The following is an 18445-nucleotide window of genomic DNA, read 5'->3' on the forward strand; positions in this document are numbered from 1 at the left end:
CAAGATGATGTTAACAGATAAGCCGTAAATTAAGCCCCGTTGGTCGGTAAGTTTGCTTCAGTGGTTTGCTAAACTTGAGTGCGCATTTAACAAATAATGAACGTTATAGTTCTATCCCAAATAGCCGCACGGAGCTAGTGTAGGGAAATGTTTAAAACAGAGAAATGTTAGGACCGAATTGGATTATTACCTCTTTAAAAGCCCGAGAACAGAAACAGGCGCCCTGATCTACTAAACGCATACAACGATTCGGTGCTATGATTTTCAATTACGCTGTGGGGTCGAAAGCTCTCATGATTTTAATAACAACTGAATCTATTGTGCTCTTAAAATACAACTCTCCTTAATGACTTTTGCCTAATAACCCAACTAAGAATAAGGGAGTATAGTACTCGCTTGTTTATATTCAAATAATTCATTTAAGGACCGCAGTGCGGTGACTATAGTTGAAAGCTAAAAAGCCGGGGGCACTAATCATGCAGGACTAAAGCCAACTAACCACAATGCCTTTTTTCAGTCCAATATTTTCTTAGTAGTAGAACGGGATTTATTTATGCCATTAGATTTCTAATCTTTTAAAATCATTTCAGGGAATATTTTGTATCAATTAATATTGCTCTAGTTTGAATCCCGGAGTTCGAATCCCTTTCCTTTCTTTCCTCTTGTGGCTTCAGTTGTTTATTTCTCACCGGAAAATTAAACAACCTGCTGAGCTGGTTTGCGGTATTCTAACTTTGATAATACCGTGCGTCGATAGCTTCCTTTCGCTGATCCAAAACAGTACTCAGTCAGTGTAATCATGATTTGAAAGAAGATAGATCTACCATGCATGTCTTTTGTGACTTTTCAATGACTTTTCGGTATGCAAAAGAGTATTACTCATTTGCTTAGTTCCTGGAACGCACATATAATTTTAAGTTACCTTGAAAAGTTAAGGTAATACAACACATAACAATGTAATATGTGTTTTATACAGGTGGGTTGAAAATGGCCTGTTCCAGGCTGTCGGTTTGTGGGGAGAGCGAGAGCGTTTATTTGAGAGACTGAGTTGTCCTTAACAACCGAGCCCCCCCCCGCCCCCCCCCCCCCCCCGTGGTTAATGCATGCTCTGTATGTCAAGTCTTGACCAAAATACCGAGTGTGTTCACATGGATAAAAGTTGGCCTTCCCCACGGGGTCACTCTACCTTCAAAGCGAGTGACACTCCTATTGATGATAAGGTGTGAAAAGTTTATCTTCTTTTCCTGATTACATAGATTTCTTCCACACTAAATTATTAAGTTATTAATTTAAGGACACTTTGAAACGATTCATTTATGGTAGCACGGGTTAAAATCACAACTTCCAAAATGAAGAGCTACACTCTTGAGCATTGTATTTCACATAGCATTCTGCATGCCATCGCGTACATCTTCGTAACGAATTTTGATTCCTTCCAGTAAATTGTCATTATCTAACCACTGCCAGCCGTAAGTCGACGAGAAAGGCAGTTTGAATTTTGATTCTGTAAAGAAAGTGAATTTATAATCCACGCCTTTTCTCTGCCAAGTGGCCCATATTTTGTCCAAGAAACCGTGATGGAAAATAGTTTCAGGAGCATTAGAAGAAGCGTTGTTGCTAAGCATGGTCCCGCTGATGGCGCCATGAAGCGAAGCGTGAGCATTATACCTAATGAATTCTTCAAACGTTAAAAATTCAGACACATTACAAGACAGGTAATCACTAACTACTTTTCTGTTTGGCAAGGTCATGGTGAAGTTGAATCTTCGTTTTAGACAACCATCTTCTGCCATTTCTGTCAGATTCCACACGTCCCTTCCAAAAGGGCCGTCTTCCACGCAGTCTTCAGGGGGGACACCATTGCCTCCCAAGCCATGGTCCCCTGAGTTCCAGACGTCACTTGGATCAGTTTCCCTCCACCAGTTTGCAGCCATTCGACTCCAATCCCAAAATGGAAGGGTGATGCGACAGTCAATCTTTCTGAGAAGGTTTTCAAACTTAATTAAGTACCAGCGATGCCAAGGTAGGAAGATGATGGGTGAATGATGAAGCAATTCATGCGGCATAAACATGTGAACCCCAACAAGCTTTTTGTAGTCATCCACGAACAAAGGGTCCACTGAAGCTCGCTTGTAAGCTTTGATGTAGCGACGGCGATCTGCTAAAGTCATCTGGGTAAATTCTCGTCTCACTCTATAGCACTTGACGAGCTTTCCATGCTGACACTCGCACTCGTCGTTGCATTTGTTATACGCAATGCTGCCATGTTCACACTGAGTGGTTTCTTCGTCGCCAGGAGACGGCGGTATTGGTGAATGTTTTGTAGGAGACGCTTTGGAAGATAATTGGATCGTGTTTGCTGTCGAAAGTGCGAGTAGTAGAAATGCAAAATTCTTCATCATGGTTAACGTGATTAATGTATGGTCGCGATGAACTTTGATAGCTGTATAAAAGAGAGTGAGAATAAATGTATTGATACACATCATTTTCGACCATCTGTTGTGTTTCCAGTTGGTATTTCTTTCCCTGCAACAATATGGTTCTAAGTAACAAACAAGTTTCCTTACTAGACGACTATGCCTTAATTCTCAAGACCTCCAAACTTGATTCTACGAGTTTTAATTACTTGGTTTACGATGATAATCTTTTCAAGAGACGTCAAAATCGACCAACCGTTGACAAATTTTCACTGAAACTTCAAATTACATTCACTTAGATCATCAGTCGATCAGCTTTCATACCATTTTTGCCCTTAAATTTCTCGCAAACCTTAAAAAATATATTGCCATGGTTGGAGCATAACTATCATCAATTCGGAAAACTTGCGCCAGTTGGCATTTAAACTTTACTTTTCGTTTTCATGCACGTCGCTGAATATTTGTATCAGTTGTATGCATCATCGATTTCTTCACTAAACTGAATTGTTTTAACTGGTGCGCAATTTTCTTTCTTTCATTGCGTCGGATTTCGATGCCTTAAACTAAGTTACATTTCAGTTCAGAAACGCTCTTTCTGCGCTCTTGGCTGTTTAAAACGCGTCAACTAACTTGCACTCTATCACTGACTAAGTTGAGAGAAAGCTTAATTACTATTAATATGCATTTACTGTTGTATACGTTATGAATGTGACCACTCTGTTTATGTCTTCTGTTCGATCTCCTCCCCGTCGCATTTTTCCTATAACGAGTTACGGGAATGTGTTTTTTGTCATGAAACAACAGTTTGGTCCTACCAAAAAAAACATTCTCTCTTGACTCTACACAACAAGCTTGTTGTCTCTTGCTTAACGCGAAGATCTCGATGTTCGTATTTATAACTACAGTAGAATCCCAACTCTTTGAACCCTCGGTTTCTCGAAACTCCTGATCTCTTGAACCAGTTTTCGTTTCCTTTGAACAGCACTTCTCTGTAACCTTATTCGAACCTCCCAATTTCTCGAAACAATTTCATTTCCACTGGAGGTTTGAGAAATCTGCATTCTACTATAATATCTCCCTTTACTTGCGCTAGCAAAAATCTACAGAAATTTATTGTACTGAGAGCTTGTTTCTCTTATATTACCTGCACGCAAGAAATACAGTAGTATCGACTGAAACTTGAGTCCTAAATTCTCCCAGTTGATTCCGCGTCAAAACAGTTATACACTTCGAACAAGAGAATATTCTCTTGCTTCGAAATCATCTGTTCATTCGCAAAGTTTCAAAAGCAATGAAGCATTAACGGGCGATATGCAAATTATATTACACAATTCCTGGATATATAATACACCTAATTTAAGAATCTCTGACCCTGTGAAAAGCATAAACTCCCGGGGGGGGGGGGGTCCTCAAAAAAGTTTTGTACGGGGAGGCTCCGCCCGGAGCTCCCACCCCTTACACTTTTATATACCATTTTGACACAAATTGTACCCCTTTCGTATACCTTTTACTGTAAAAAGGTACCCCTTTAATATACCTTAAAGATATGGCATAGACTTAGAACACGACTTTTTCTTGTCGTTTTCATCTAGCGTTTAATGAATTAAAATAATACAGCCATAAATTGCATCAGTTCGATATATTTTAGTTAAAGGCCCTAGGAAAAACCTAAATGAGAGATTTCCATACCCTTTCGTATACCTAAACTTGTGAAATCCCTACCCTTTTATATACCTGAAGCCTGAAAAAGGTACCTCTTTCGGGCGGAGCCTCCCCGTATAGGCCATAATAAGGAGTACCCATCCTCCCCCCCCCCCCCCGGGCATACACTATGGCGTTGTTTTGAGAGCGAACGTTTTTTCTTTGTGTTTTCCGCCAGGGATTTCTAGCACCTCGCATTAGAAGCGTTTTGTGTCCTTCAGCAACTTGGGGCTGTACTTTGAATATTTTTGCATGCCGATAACTGGCGTTTGTCAATGGTGAATGAGTGTTTTTGTTTTTCTTTCTTTACATGGCCAGGTAAATTTGAGCGTTGAAGCGTTTGATGGAAAGCTTAAGAAATTGAGAGGGAAAAGTAAGACCGATTCCGTGGGTCTAGCTTTACAGGCCGCAATTTTGCGCTTTTCGGGCTGTTTTGTTTTCTCACTCTCTTTCTGTTTGCCGTTTTTCTTTTGGTTCCAGTTTAGTTTGTATGTGGCTTGAAACAGGAGTAAAACTCTCCTCCCGGTTTATCTAGGTCAGCCTGTCATTCCTCTTTCTCTGGTGGCCATAGTATCCGTGGTTTCTTCTTTCTTTATTTATTTTTTCCGGTGTATTACATTTCCTCGCGTTTATGTTTTCTTTTGTAGAGGAAGCTTACTTCTAGTTTCCCCATGTACTTTGAATAATAGCTTTTTGAATGATAGCTTTTTTTAAATCTTTTAATTTTAGATTGTTAATTATTTACTTAATAGATATTTTAAATTGTTAATTATTTACGTAATATATATTTTAATTTTTTAAATTTTAGATTGTAATTTTAGTTAGGGGACCTAAATAGGGATAACCTCATGGTCCTCCTTTTCAGACACCATTTGTGTTTCAATAAAGTATTATTATTTTTACTTTTGATCCGAAGCCATGCGTACAAGTTTTGCGTACAAGGGTCTTCTACTGGGTAACTATGGAAATGTGGCCGCTTAATGGAGGAATGACAGCTCCCCATTTTGAACCTTAGGATTTTTAGCTCAGGATATTGGTGCTATTAACGATAAGACCGAATGGGATTCTGGGTAGACTGTATTGGTCAGCTTAGTAATGACAATCAATAGTTTTTTCTTTCTTTGAGAGTCTTAAGAGCATATTTTATGCAGCCTGTTTTATTATCATGTTAATCCTGTCACAGACAAATAGTACTTTTTCCAATTTTCCAGTAAACATTTGGGTCGCATCGTTCATGGTTTATGCAGAGATTCCAACCCTTTTTAAAGGAAAATAGGGAGTATTTTTAGCGCCGAAGGTGCGAGCCTCTAGGGGGGTCTGGAGGTATGTTCCACAGGGAAATTTTGCAATTTTAGGTTCTGTCAAGTGCCGTTTTCGGCATTTTGACATCATTTCTGAGTTGTTCTATAAGGTCTCATTATTTTCACAGACATTTTTGGTGCTTTTCTTTACTTTTGTTACACTCAGATTACAAAAAAAGTACTAAAGATTAGCAATTTTTTCCTTTTTTCCAGAGTTTCATGACAAATCGTTAGAATCCGATAAAAATCGGGAGAGCAGGAGGCAAGAGGCAAGTCGAGAGACTGCCGATGAAATCGAAGGGGTGGAATCTCTGTTTATGACTTTCATGGGTCAATGATTCTTCAATCAGGTAAGTAAACGATATAATAATCCGAAGAAAGAGGACCTTAACTATATCATTATTAGTGTTTTCTTATAATTTGAAGTTATCAACTACCGCAGAAAAGGACAGTTTTTCCGAGTTCCATTTTTTTTAAATTCCGATAAACCCCGCAGGAGCTTTTACTTTCAGACACTTCAAAAATGTTTTTTTCTTCTTTCGAAAGTAATTGAACATTCATGTTATTTTTATCGTTCCGGTCAAATCTTCAATTATCTTAAGTCGTTTTAGTGTCACGTGACTTTAAAGAACACTGCCAATTTCGTCCAAGATTATGGTATTTATTCTTTACTCAGCGACGAAATGGAAAATTTGATATCTTAAGAACAAACGTCGTTCATGAGAAGGGAAACTGTATTTGTCTCAATACACACCTGCGATGGGAAAAGGCTGCTGGCTAATAATGATAATGATGATGATGATGATGATGATGATGATAATAATAATAACAAAACCTTCATTTAACCACGATCTGTATTAAAGCAAATACATGCTTGAGGGGCCGTGTGTACGTGTGACTAACTACTTACCTAAGAAAAATTAATATTACACTGTAATAAAATAAAATAAAGGATAAATATTTTAATAAGATTAAGATTTAAAATTGAAAATCACACATGCGTGAGGTCCATTCTCGCTTTTTTGCAAAACTGCTTCTCAGTGGTTGGTAGCGTTATTAAAGTAGCTTGACACAAAATTTAATAATACTGCACCTCTGTGCTGAATTGAGTTCTTTAAAAAGGACGTTGAAAATCGTGGGACAACCGCTTCGTTGTGTCCTCTTAGGCTGTAGGGTTCGTGTCTCTACGTTAGCAAATGTGAGATCGTTTTAGGAATCTTTTCGGCCCGATAGAGTATGGTTTTTTAGGCTTTTTTGTCTTTGCATGGACCAATGTATTTACACCTCTAGAAATGTAAATTTATACAAACTTAGCCAAAAGCCGTATTGCTGACTAATGTTGATTTTGGCATTGATACTAAGCTTAATTAATTCACGATTACAACAAAGCCAGTGAGGTACTTGTTTATGTCTTATACGGGGTATCATAAATTGACATTCTGTTTTAAACAGGGTAGGAAAATCAGAGGTTCGTGCCTTAAACTGGGTCAGGGTTTACTTTTTTAAATTAATAAATTAATTTTTTATTGCCACACAAAGACACACAAAAAACTTATAATACATGCACAATAACTTACAGGTTCAGGGTTTAGGAGGCCGGGCCGTACCTCCCTATTCGAGATTATGTCGAGTACCCTCCGCCGGGTATAAAATCGAGTAAAGTGTCGTTACCTTGTTCTGACCTTGATAATAAAACGCGATGGACATTGTGCATACTAATGTTGACACCTCTCCACATGTCACTCTGGGTAAACCGGACTGTTTTATGCTTGTATTAAACATTTTCAAAGAGACGCTCCATGATAATGCGGCACTTGTGGTTGAATATGCACGCACTTTGCAGGTCATACCTTTGCATTCGCAGAATTTGTGTAGCGCGGAGGGGAGTAAAACGAAAAACGAAATACAGGTAGCCTTTGTCAGTCCATGGGCAGTACCTCTCCGAGAGCATCATGTTCAAGTCCAATTCTCTCCATGACAATGTGAAATTGCAGTTGGGTGTATCGATGGAGGGCCCATGAAGTTTTTTGCCTTTAATTTATAATCCCGGTTCGCAAGACATTTTTACATTTTAAGTCCGCGAGGAACGTTAGCCTTTAGTTGGTTACTTTTTCTTGGCCGATAAGCGCAAAATAGAATGCTTTCATTTTCATTGACAAGAAAACTGGTCTCCTTTGTATTTCTACTAAATCCACTAATAGTATCCTATTCCGCACTGCAACAATCATCGCATATCGCATTTAAGATTGGGGATAAAATTCGGCGACCCGACAAGAGTCGCAGTGCAAACTAAGTACATCATGGGAGGGTGGGTGAGTAGGTGAAATTGTACCATCCATAATACCCTTTGAACGATATGAACACCCACAACTGAATCCCAACAATATTCAAAAAAACTACCAGCTGGCTACTAATCGCACTTGGTATGTTCCCTCCGCCACTGCACTTGAACAATGTCAATTTATTCATGATTTGTAGTACTTATAGACGATGTCGATAATTTATGCAGTGCGAATAGTATATCATTACCGTATGGAGTGGCCTTATGCGAAACAACTCTACTGCTTCGACGCGCTTTTGCAAATTTGCGAGCGACCAATGTTTTTGTAACTGTAAAACGTTGTTGACACGCAATCAACATGTAAAATGTAGGGCTCAAGTTTCAGTGATTCCATTGTATTTCTCGCGTGCTGGTAAGTGTAACATGCTATTAGGACACTGAAGTTATTTAACAGTACAAGTAAATAATGAAATTTAAAAATCGAAACATTGACATCTCCGCCTATAGTTAAAGACAGCATGCCGGTTGTGTAAAATCACTGAGCGACGTTTTATTTTTGGTAGACTTCATAATTATTAAAGAAATTCACGATGAAGAGAAGATCTAACACAGAGCAGAAACACATTTTGTTGTTGTACGTGTTATTAAAATAACACATACAATAACAAATGCATATAATCAGTTATTTCGCTTTCTCTTACTTAGTCAGTGTTGGAGCTAAAGTTAGTTGACGAATAATTATTTCCCTCTCGCTAACTGTGGTATACGTGATATAAAGAAACAGCATATTAGTCTCAGAGACAAGTTAGCATTGGAAAATATGGGAATCCGACCTAGAAACCTAGCGTAAAATATGTAACAGCTAGCAAGAGCAATTCAGAATATAATTTAGTGACCTGAATCAGTGATGCATATACTAACTGATAAATGTTCAGCGCCCTGCGCGGAGACGAAAAGTTAATGTTGTGCAAGTTTTCCGTGGTAAGATATTATCGGGATTTGCGAGAAATTCAAGAGCACTGATCAATTAAGACTAAAGGAATGGTATGAAATTTGAGGTGTTTGTGAAAATTTGTCTATGGTCAACTGATTTTGACATTTTTTGAAAAGATTACCATCGTGATCATCCAGATTATTATAACACGCAAAATCAAGTTGGAAGGTGTTGGAATTACAACATGGTAGTCAAAGGAAAAGCATTTGTTACATAGACCCACATTCTTTTAAGGGAGGAAACACTAGCTGAAACACTAACTGATGACCACTTGATGACGAAAATGTCCGAATCAATACATTTATTTTCACTCTCTTAACAGCAAGCAAAGTTCAAGATGGCCGTTCGTCAGAAAACGTTAACCTTAGTGAAGATTTTTGGATTTCTATTACTTGCACATTCGACAGCAAACGCGACCAATTTATCTACCCAAGCGTCCCCTACGAATCTCTCTTTAATACAACCGTTGTCTCTCGATGACGGAGAAACCACTCAGTGTGAACATGGCAGCATTGTGTATAACGAATGTAACGACGAGTGCGAGTGTCAGCATGGAAAGCTAGTAAAGTGCTATCGAGTGAGACGAGAATTCACCCAGATGAGTATGGCAGATCGCCGTCGTTACATCGAAGCTTACAAACGAGCTTCCATAGATCCTTTGTTCGTGGATGGATACAGCAATCTTGTGGGGTGTCACATAATGATGCCGCAAGAATTGCTTCATCTGACACCCATCCTCTTCCTGCCTTGGCATCGGTGGTACTTGCTTCAATGGGAAAACCTCCTGAGGAAGATCGATTGCCGCATCACCTTACCGTTTTGGGACTGGAGCCACATGGCTACGAACTGGTGGAGGGAAACTGATCCAACTGACGTCTGGAATTCAGGGGACCATGGTTTGGGAGGCAATGGTGTCCCCCCTGAAAACTGCGTAGAACATGGGCCATTTAGAAAGGACGTGTGGAGTCTGACCGCAATGGCAGGAGGGCATTGTCTAAGACGAAGATTCAACTACAGCATGATCTTGCCAAACAGAAAAGAAGTTTTAGATGCTCTCTCTAGTCCTGCGTCTAAATATTCAACTTTTGAACAGTTCCTTAGATTCAAACACGTCGCGCTGCACGCTGCAGTCAGAGGAGCAATGATTTTTAGTAATGGTTCCTCTAATGCTCCTGAGTTTATTTTCCTTCACAGTTTTGTGGACAAAATATGGACCACCTGGCAGAACAAGGGCGATGATTATAAATTCGCTTCCTTTTCAGAATCAAAAATCAAATTGCCTTTCTCCTCTACTTACGGGTGGCAGTGGTTAGATAATGATAATTTACCGGGAGGAATCAAAATTCGTTACGAAGATGTACGTGATGGCATGGAAAATGCTATGTGAAACATTTCACCCTTGCTTTTACGAGTCCCTATTTTTGACAACCAGGCAGAAGTCGATAGAAGGGTGGCGGCCGATCTCCACCATATTTGTGATCTATGCAGGCCTTACTCAACTAGTAACTATGGTAACATTGTATTTGATTGATGACTTAGCTGCTTTCGAGAACAGACCATCCCAAACCCCCCCCCCCCCCCACAAAAGTGGCGTGGCAAAAGTTGTGATCTTAGGTAAACTTATTAATATAATGAGCAGCGTATATCTCTGAAATTTATTCAAGCAACATATTTAAATTCCCATCAACATAACACTTGTCCTTTGGTAGTTTAAATTCAAACTGGAAAAAATCTTTACTATATGCTGTACAAAACCACAAATAAAACAAATATTGGGCACTGAAGAAGTTTATTCTGTTGTCGTAGTCGGTACGGCTGTACCGACTAAAAGCTTGCGATTCAAACGAAAAAATACCGTAATACAAACAAAAACAATACAAATAAGCGATCAAAACGAAGACTTACTTCAGTTCAGGCCTCATTGTTTGCACAACGAGTGGAAAAGGTGAAAAGCGAATCCTTGACAAATCAACGACATCTTTGAAATCACTTCAAACATGGTCCATGTAAATCACGTGACCCACTCAAGGAGGGCAGGGGAGGGGTACGAAGGGGCACGGCACAACAAACTGTACTGATCTGTACATCTTTCAAGTTCTTCATGCAAACTTTAGGCCATGTTGCACGATGTATTATTTCTGCAACTTGCAACGCAGCAATAATGACTGTAAAGCATTGCAAGATGTAGAGGGAATAAAAGGTTGCTGTTCAGATGTAAAAAAAGGCGACCGAAACTATTTTGCCGTTGAGCCAGTAGAAGCCTTGTATTAACATTGATCAACATTTTATTTCCTCAAACATCTCAATAAAAAAAGCAACCATTTCAATATTTGTCAGAAGAATTAAGATATTAGTCACAAAGAGACCTTGGAAAATCGTATATCGGTATATCATCAAATTCTCCTAGACACATTGAAAGTATATGTAAAGAGAGTGGTAATGAGAATCTGTATGTTGATGTCAAATGTTGCTTCTCATGATCAGTTTCAGCGATTCATATTCCTATGCACTAAATGCTAAAATCCACAGGTTGAGTAAAGCCTTCAAGGCTCTGGTAGAACCAGAATGCCAACATTTCGCAAAGTTGCATGATGGTGCAGAGCAGACCAGAGCGCTTGCATTGAAAGACATTGATGAGTTGCTCTCAAAAAGACTGACTGCATGAAGACGAGAATATGATGTTTCTCGACTGAAGCATACGTCAAATTGACGACCCGATACGGGTCGGGTGTATTGGACATGTATGCACTTAACTACGGTATATATTCTTTGAAAATGTTACAAGCATAAAACAGACCAATTTATCCAGAGTGTCAAAGTTGTAGCCTTGTTATCTAATTTATACTCCATTGATGTGGAAAGGTGTCATCATAAGTATGCACAATATCCACCGCGTTTTATTATCAAAGTCAAAACAACTTTACTATAGGTTACCAGCCCATAACTTCAGAACGATAGTCAACGAGGTTGCTGGTAGTCTAATTGTTTCATCAAAAATCTAAAGGATTTCAGTCCAATCTACTTTTAAGCCTTCATTCAGGTATAGTTAGCTTTTCAACCTAGCTTACCGCAAGTTATTGACTTAAAGTGGTTTTGTGCGTTCCATGAACTAAGCAATTGAGTACCCTCTTGAGGTACACTATACAGAAAAACCATTAACAAGTCACAATAGACAGATTAGATTTAATTGTTAGTTGCCATTCATGATATTGACCGGAGTGCTCTAAATTAGCGAAAAGAAGCGGTCCACATCACGCGATTTTTACCAAAAGTCAAAATACCGTTACGTTGTTTATGATTATCTGCAAACAAGCGCGCTATTTTTCAATAGAATAAAATAAAATGAAAATCATTGTAAAGAATAAATGCCATATTCTTCGTGAAATGTCCATAAAAAAATCCATTCCCTGAGAGCACAATAGACTTATTTGAGTGTGCAAAATCATGATGTTGCGTTGACTGTGTGCTTCGATTAAACGAGATGATAATGAAGCCATTGACGTCACAGTATTATCAAAAGTCAGAATGCCGAAACGTTGTTTATTTTCCGCAAACTAGGGCGCTGTCTTTCTATTAAGGGTTTACGTGCAGAAGAAGACACATTTTTCCCATCAAGGTATGCAGTTGCTCAGTAATCCTCAACCTCAGCTTCTTGGAAACTATTTTCTTTTCTATTCATTATCCAACCAGCCTTGGCCCATATTCTTTTTTTATTAAGAATCTCGATAAGAATATTCGCTCTTGGCGGAGCGGTAGCTGCAATCACATTATACTCCCTGAGCGCATATATAGCTATAGATACGTTTGCAAACCAGGCGTCGATTAGATAATCTCATAAAGGCAAATTCGATCCATTTGAGACACAATAACTTAAAGAGTGTGTTTCGTGACCCTTATTATGTTCTCTTATGTAGCAAAGGCAATGAAGTGCATTTACACTTGACGTATTCCTATACTATGAGGCGTTTACAAACTCTGACTAATGAATGAACTGTTTGTGAAAAGGATTTCAACTTAGTGATGACTATGCATTGCCAAGCAATAACTGATAATGTTTTTTTTAAAAGTTATTTCTCAGTAAAATCACGTCCTCCATTAAACTCCTTGATTAGCAGATAGAAATCTTAAAACTTCAGTTGTGGACGTTTGACGGGCAGAGAGAGTGATTCGATGCTAAATTACTGTACTTTAAATTCAGATACTACATTGGCGGTTTTTTTTTTTTTTTGAAAACGTTGGTTGCCGTTAATCGAGACTGAACCCAAGATGAAACTTTACTTCACGGTTCTGATCGCTGCAATTGTTTTGCTGACCATGTCAGATACTGGGTGAGTGGATACGTACGACAGAGCTAGAATGACAGCGTGAAGCGTTTGAAGTAAAATTTGCATGACACAAATTCATGGTTTGCTGTTTAATACTGGAAACAAAACAGTGCAAACACATCAATTGTCACTTATTGCATTCTTTTAGAAAATAAACGGTTTGCCGTTCGGATGCTAAAAAGGCGACCAAAACTGTTCTTGCTGTTGTACCATTAGACACCTTGCATGAACATTGATCAACATCTCAAAATTTCAATCAGGGGAATTAAAAGATTGGTCACAAAGAGACTTTAGGAAATCGTTCTGATATATCATCAAATTCTCCTATATAAATTGAAAATACATGTAAAGAGAGTGGTTAGGAGAATCTGTATACTGATGTCAATTGTTGCTTCTCAGTTTCAGCAAGAGCACATTTCCTGGTTTAAGCGATTCACGATATCCCTATGTACTGAATGATAAAATCAGCAAGTCGACTAAAGCTTTCAAGGCTCTGGTGAAACCAGAGTGCCGACATTTGCCAGTGTCGATGGTGCAGGCCAGACCAGAGTGCTTGAATGACATTGATGAGATGCTCAAGTAAAACCAGTTAAAATCTCATCATTAATAATCATTGTACCTCGTGTGTGTTCAGTTTTACAGTTTAGTAGTGCATGGTTTACTTTGGAAGTAAGAAACTCTAATAGTCTTTGAAAATTGTTACAAGCATGGTCGACCGCATAATACAGTCCAGTTTACACGGAGTGACAAAGTTGTAACCTTGTTATCTAATTTATACTCCATTGATGTGGATCGGTGTCACGTTCGTATGCACAATGTATATCCCATTTTATTATCAAAGTCAAAACAATGTAACGACTCTTTACTCTGTCAAAAACTTATAGGGAAATATTAGACAGGAATAAATCGCTGTGGTTAGTTGATTTTAGTCTTGATTTTTGCTCTCAGTTGTAAAGTTCCTTAACTATAGGTTCCCAGCCCGTAACTAAGTAACTTAAGTACGATAGTCAACGAGGACACTGGTAGTCTAATCGGTTTTATTAAAAAATCTAAAGGATTGAAGTCCAACGCCTACATTTTCATTCACTTTTAAGCCTTCATTCAGGTGTAGTTAGCTTTTCAAGCTAGCTAGCCGCAAGGTACTACACAAAAAGTGGTTTTGTGCGTTCCATGAACTAAGCAAGTGAGTACCCTCTTGAGGTACACTATACAGAAAAGCCATTACAACGTCATAATGGACAGAATTTTTTTTTTTTGCCATTCATGTTATTGCTCTAAACTAGCGAAGGACTGAAACTATCGGCGTCACGCAATTTTACGAAAAGTTGGAATACTGTTACGTTGTTCATGATAATCAGCAAACAAGCTCCTATTTTCCAATGGAAATAAACAACTTAAGCCACTAGAGCAAAGGAAAGACGGGTATTCCAACTAGAGCAAATTCTTTGAGACAAAATATGCCCCAAACTGATAAAATCTAATGTCATGTTCATTTGAATTCCTATTGGTTTTACCGAAGTACTTGGTCTCCACTTTAAAAGAAAACAACTGGTAGCCTTTACCATCACTTAGGACTTAAGTTTGAGTCGATTCCAATGTATTTCTTGTGTGCAGGTAATATTAGAGAAACAAGCTCTCAGTACAAAACATTTCTGTAGATTTTTGCTAGCACAAGTAAGCTAAAAGAAAGATATTACGTACAATAGAATCCCGATTTCTAAAAACCTCCAGGTAAAATGAAATTGTTTTTGAAAAACTGGGAGGTTCGAAAAAGATTTAACAAAGAAGTGTTATTCAAAGGAGATGAAATTTGGTTTGACTGAGGAGTCAGGAGTTTCGAGAAACCGAGAGTTCAAAGAATTGGGAATCTATATAGCTACTGAAATTAAAACAACTCCAAACATTGAGATCTCCGTGTTTAGCTACATACAACAAACTTGTTGTGTAGAGTCAAGAGAGAGTGTTTCTTTTGATAGTTGTAGGAAAAATTCGACAGGAAGGAGATCGAACAGAAGACATAAACAGAGTGGTCACATTCATAATGTATACAACAGTAAATGCATATTAATAGTGAGTTAGCTTTCTCTTAACTTAGACAGTATGTAAGTCTCAGAAAGAGCGTTTAACTTAAATGTAACTTAGTTTGGGGCATCGAAATCTCATTTAATGACCTAAAGTAAATTGCAAACCAACTCAAGCAATTATGGTTTAGTGAAGAAATCGATGGTGCATATAACTGATATAAGTGTTCAGCGCCTGCGTGGAAAGGAGAAGTAAAGTTTTGCCAACTGGTACATGTCTTCCTGCACGTTGATCATGCAGAAACATTTATGAAAAAAAAAGAAACTAGCAATGGTTGCTTTCAATTCACCAGTTTCCAGACGAATGTTTTCATCAAAGTGCATACAAACTCAACAGGACGACATTGAAGAATGACTAGAAAGGAACGTTTTGCAACGGTCAGGACATCAGCACTGAGCAAAGGCGAACATCATATTTATTTTTGTTTTGTGCTTGGGTAATGCAAGTATTGTCATTAAATTGATGTCATGCAATTACAAATTTGGTGCTTATGCTCTTGGTGACGCATTTGACAAGTGCTAAATAATTGGCCCAAACCAAACGCTACATATTTTGAGAGTACCATGCTACAATAGTTGAAAAACCTTTACTTCAAGGAATTCCGAGATATGGCACATGGTAAAAATGACAACTTTTTTGACCGACTAGGCGACGTACTTTCATTTTGTGTGAGAATAGTCTGATTTTGTTTACTGTTAAATAATTATACTAAATCAATTTCTTTGATACTACGCTTCTTTGATACTAACCGGTTTTATAAATTTTTTCTGCACTCGCTAGTTTTGACGGAAATGCGAATCAAATAAAAATGGTCGATTTTCAACCCAGTTGAAACCCTTTGAATCGAGTATAGAAGTGAAATCGAAAATTCCCTTTTTTAAGGAAAAAAAAAGAAAAATAACATCAAGTTTTCAGTTTTACGAAGAGCCACATATATGAGCAAATTCGATTTTTAAGCCTTGCCGGAAAAATGTGATTTTGTTTCGTTTTTGTGGAAATTTCCTCTTAAGTATTGCATTTCACATAGCATTTTCCATGCCATCGCGAACATCTTAGTAACGAATTTTGATTTCTCCTGGTAAATTATCATTATCTAACCACTGCCACCCGTACTGAGAAGAGGAGAAAGGCAGTTTGACTTTTGATTTTGAAAAGTAAGCGAATTTATAATCATTGCCCTTCTTCTGCCAGGTGGTCCATATTTTGTCCACGAAATTGTGAAGGAAAATAAATTCAGGAGCATTGGAAGAAGCACTATGAAACATGGATCCTCTGACTGCATTATGCAGCGCGACGTGTTTGAACCTAACAAAATGTTCAAACGATGAAAATTTAGATGCAGTATAAGAGAGAGCTTCTAAAACTTCTTTTCTGTTTGGCAAGGTCACGCTGTAGTTGAATCTTCGTCTAAGACAATCTCCTCCTGCCAATGCGGTCAGATTCCATACGTCCCTTCTAAAAGGCCCGTCTTCCACGCAATCTTCAGGGGGGACACCGTTGCCTCCCAAACCATGGTCCCCTGAGTTCCAGACGTCACTTGGATCAGTTTCCCTCCACCAGTTCGTAGCCATTCGGCTCCAGTCCCAAAACGGTAAGGTGATGCGGCAATCAATCTTTCTCAGGAGGTTTTCCCATTGAAGCAAGTACCACCGATGCCAAGGCAGAAAGATGATGGGTGTCAGATGAAGCAATTCTTGCAGCATCATTATGTGACACCCCACAAGCAAGTTCAATTCTTCCACGAACAAAGGATCTAAGGAAGCTCGTTTGTAAGCTTCGATATAGCGACGGCGAACTGCCATACTCATCTGGATAAATTCTCGTCTCACCCGATAGCACTTTTCTAGCTTTCCGTGCTGACACTCGCACTCGTCGTTACATTCGTTATACACAATGCTACCATGTTCACACTGAGTGGTTTCTTCGTCACCGAGAGACAACGGTTGTATTGACGAAGAATTCGTAGGGGATGCTTGGGTAGATAATTGAGTTGCGTTTGCTATCGATAGTCCGAGTAATAGAAATCCAAAAATCTTTAACATGGTTAAAGTTTTCTGACGAACGGCAATCTTGAACTTTTCTAGCTGTAAATGGAATAAAAATAAATGCATTGATTCGAACCTTTTCGTCATCATGTGGTCATCAGTTGGTTTTTCAGCTAGTGTTTCCTCCTTTAAAAAAATGTGGTTGTTGTAACAAACAGTTTTACTTAGACTACAATGTTGTAATTCCTACACCTTTCAACTGGATTTTGCTTGCTATAATAATCTGGATGATCACGATGATAATCTTTTCAAAAGATGTCAAAATCAGTCGACCATAGACAAATTTTCACTAAAACCTCAAATTTTATTCACTTTGAACAACTTTCTTAATCCATCAGTGCTCTTGAATTTCTCGCAAATTCCGGCAATATCTTACCACGGTTGGAGTGTAACTTCCACCACACTGTCAAAACTTAACATTTCGTCTTCACTCAAGGAACTGAACATTTATCAGTTGGTATATGCATCACTGATTGCGTCACTAAATAATATTCTGAATTGCTCTTACTCTGCTTACTAGCTGTTACACATTTAACGCTAGGTTGTCAGCTAATTCCGGATTCCCATATTTTCCAATGCTAAATTGTCTCTGAGACTTATATGCTGTTTATTTTTATCACGTCTACCACAGTTAGCGAGAGGGAAATAACTATACGTCCACTAAATTAAGCTCCAACACTGACCAAGCAAGAGAAAGCAAAGTAACTGATTAATATGCATTTGTTGAATGCGACCAATTTTTCTGCTTTGTGTTAGATTTTCTCTTCATCGTGAATTTCTTTAATATTTATGGAGTCTTCCAAAACATTAAACGTCGCTTGACTCTACACAACAGGCATACTGTCTTTAACTATAGGCAAAGTATATAACTATGTCTATGTTTGGAATTTTAATTTATCATACTTCACTTGTACTGATAAATATCTGCAGAAAATCAGTGTCCTAATAGCATGTTAGACTTACCAGCACGCAAGAAATACGATGGAATTACTGACACTTGAGCCTTAAATTTTACCAGGTGATTCCGTGTCGACAACGTTCTGAGCGTTATACTGCTACGAAAACACTGGTCGCTCGCAAATGTAAAAGCGCGTCGAAGCAGTAGAGATGTTTCGCATAAGTCCACTCCATACGGTAATAATCTACTTAGGCTCCCGGGTAACGGTCGGCAACGTCTTTCACTTGCAAAGAGATGAATGTCCATTCCATGCCCAAGGAGGGGTGGGATGGGGGTCCGTGGTTGGGGGTTTGAAATGACTGCTCATCACATAACGTTTGTTATTTGTTCGCCAGGATCTC

General features: G+C 38.5%; 3 protein-coding genes and 1 long non-coding RNA gene across 5 annotated transcripts; 2 read left to right on the forward strand and 2 right to left on the reverse strand.

Annotated features, from left to right (window-relative positions):
- Positions 1-1379: 1379 nt before the first annotated feature.
- Positions 1380-2402, reverse strand: LOC144630979 (tyrosinase-like). Its single transcript, XM_078489330.1, has one exon. It carries the CDS (start codon positions 2400-2402, stop codon positions 1380-1382), a length of 1023 nt encoding a protein of 340 aa, XP_078345456.1.
- Positions 2403-9021: 6619 nt separating this feature from the next.
- On the forward strand, positions 9022-10081 carry LOC144630980 (tyrosinase-like). Its single transcript, XM_078489332.1, has one exon. It carries the CDS (start codon positions 9032-9034, stop codon positions 10079-10081), a length of 1050 nt encoding a protein of 349 aa, XP_078345458.1. The 5' UTR covers positions 9022-9031.
- Positions 10082-12916: 2835 nt separating this feature from the next.
- LOC144630553 (uncharacterized) lies at positions 12917-13944 on the forward strand. 2 transcript variants are annotated; one of them, XR_013566574.1, is made up of 2 exons: positions 12917-13022; positions 13419-13944. It is a non-coding gene; the product is annotated as an uncharacterized LOC144630553 (long non-coding RNA). The 2 variants fall into 2 exon arrangements; XR_013566575.1 differs by having other exon boundaries at positions 13449-13944.
- A 2145-nt stretch (positions 13945-16089) lies between these two features.
- LOC144629479 (tyrosinase-like) lies at positions 16090-16948 on the reverse strand. The gene has a single exon (XM_078487691.1). The coding sequence runs from the start codon at positions 16907-16909 to the stop codon at positions 16154-16156; it is 756 nt and encodes a 251-aa protein (XP_078343817.1). The 5' UTR covers positions 16910-16948; the 3' UTR covers positions 16090-16153.
- Positions 16949-18445: the final 1497 nt, after the last annotated feature.

This window comes from Oculina patagonica, chromosome 11, assembly GCF_052425735.1.
Source record: "Oculina patagonica isolate OP01 chromosome 11, crgOcupat, whole genome shotgun sequence".
NCBI lineage: Eukaryota > Metazoa > Cnidaria > Anthozoa > Scleractinia > Oculinidae > Oculina > Oculina patagonica.

Coding starts and splice junctions, on each gene's coding strand:
- LOC144629479 (XM_078487691.1), bottom strand. CDS start 16,909: ATGAGTATGGCAGTTCGCCGTCGCTATATCGAAGCTTACAAACGAGCT.
- LOC144630980 (XM_078489332.1), top strand. CDS start 9,032: ATGGCCGTTCGTCAGAAAACGTTAACCTTAGTGAAGATTTTTGGATTT.
- LOC144630979 (XM_078489330.1), bottom strand. CDS start 2,402: ATGATGAAGAATTTTGCATTTCTACTACTCGCACTTTCGACAGCAAAC.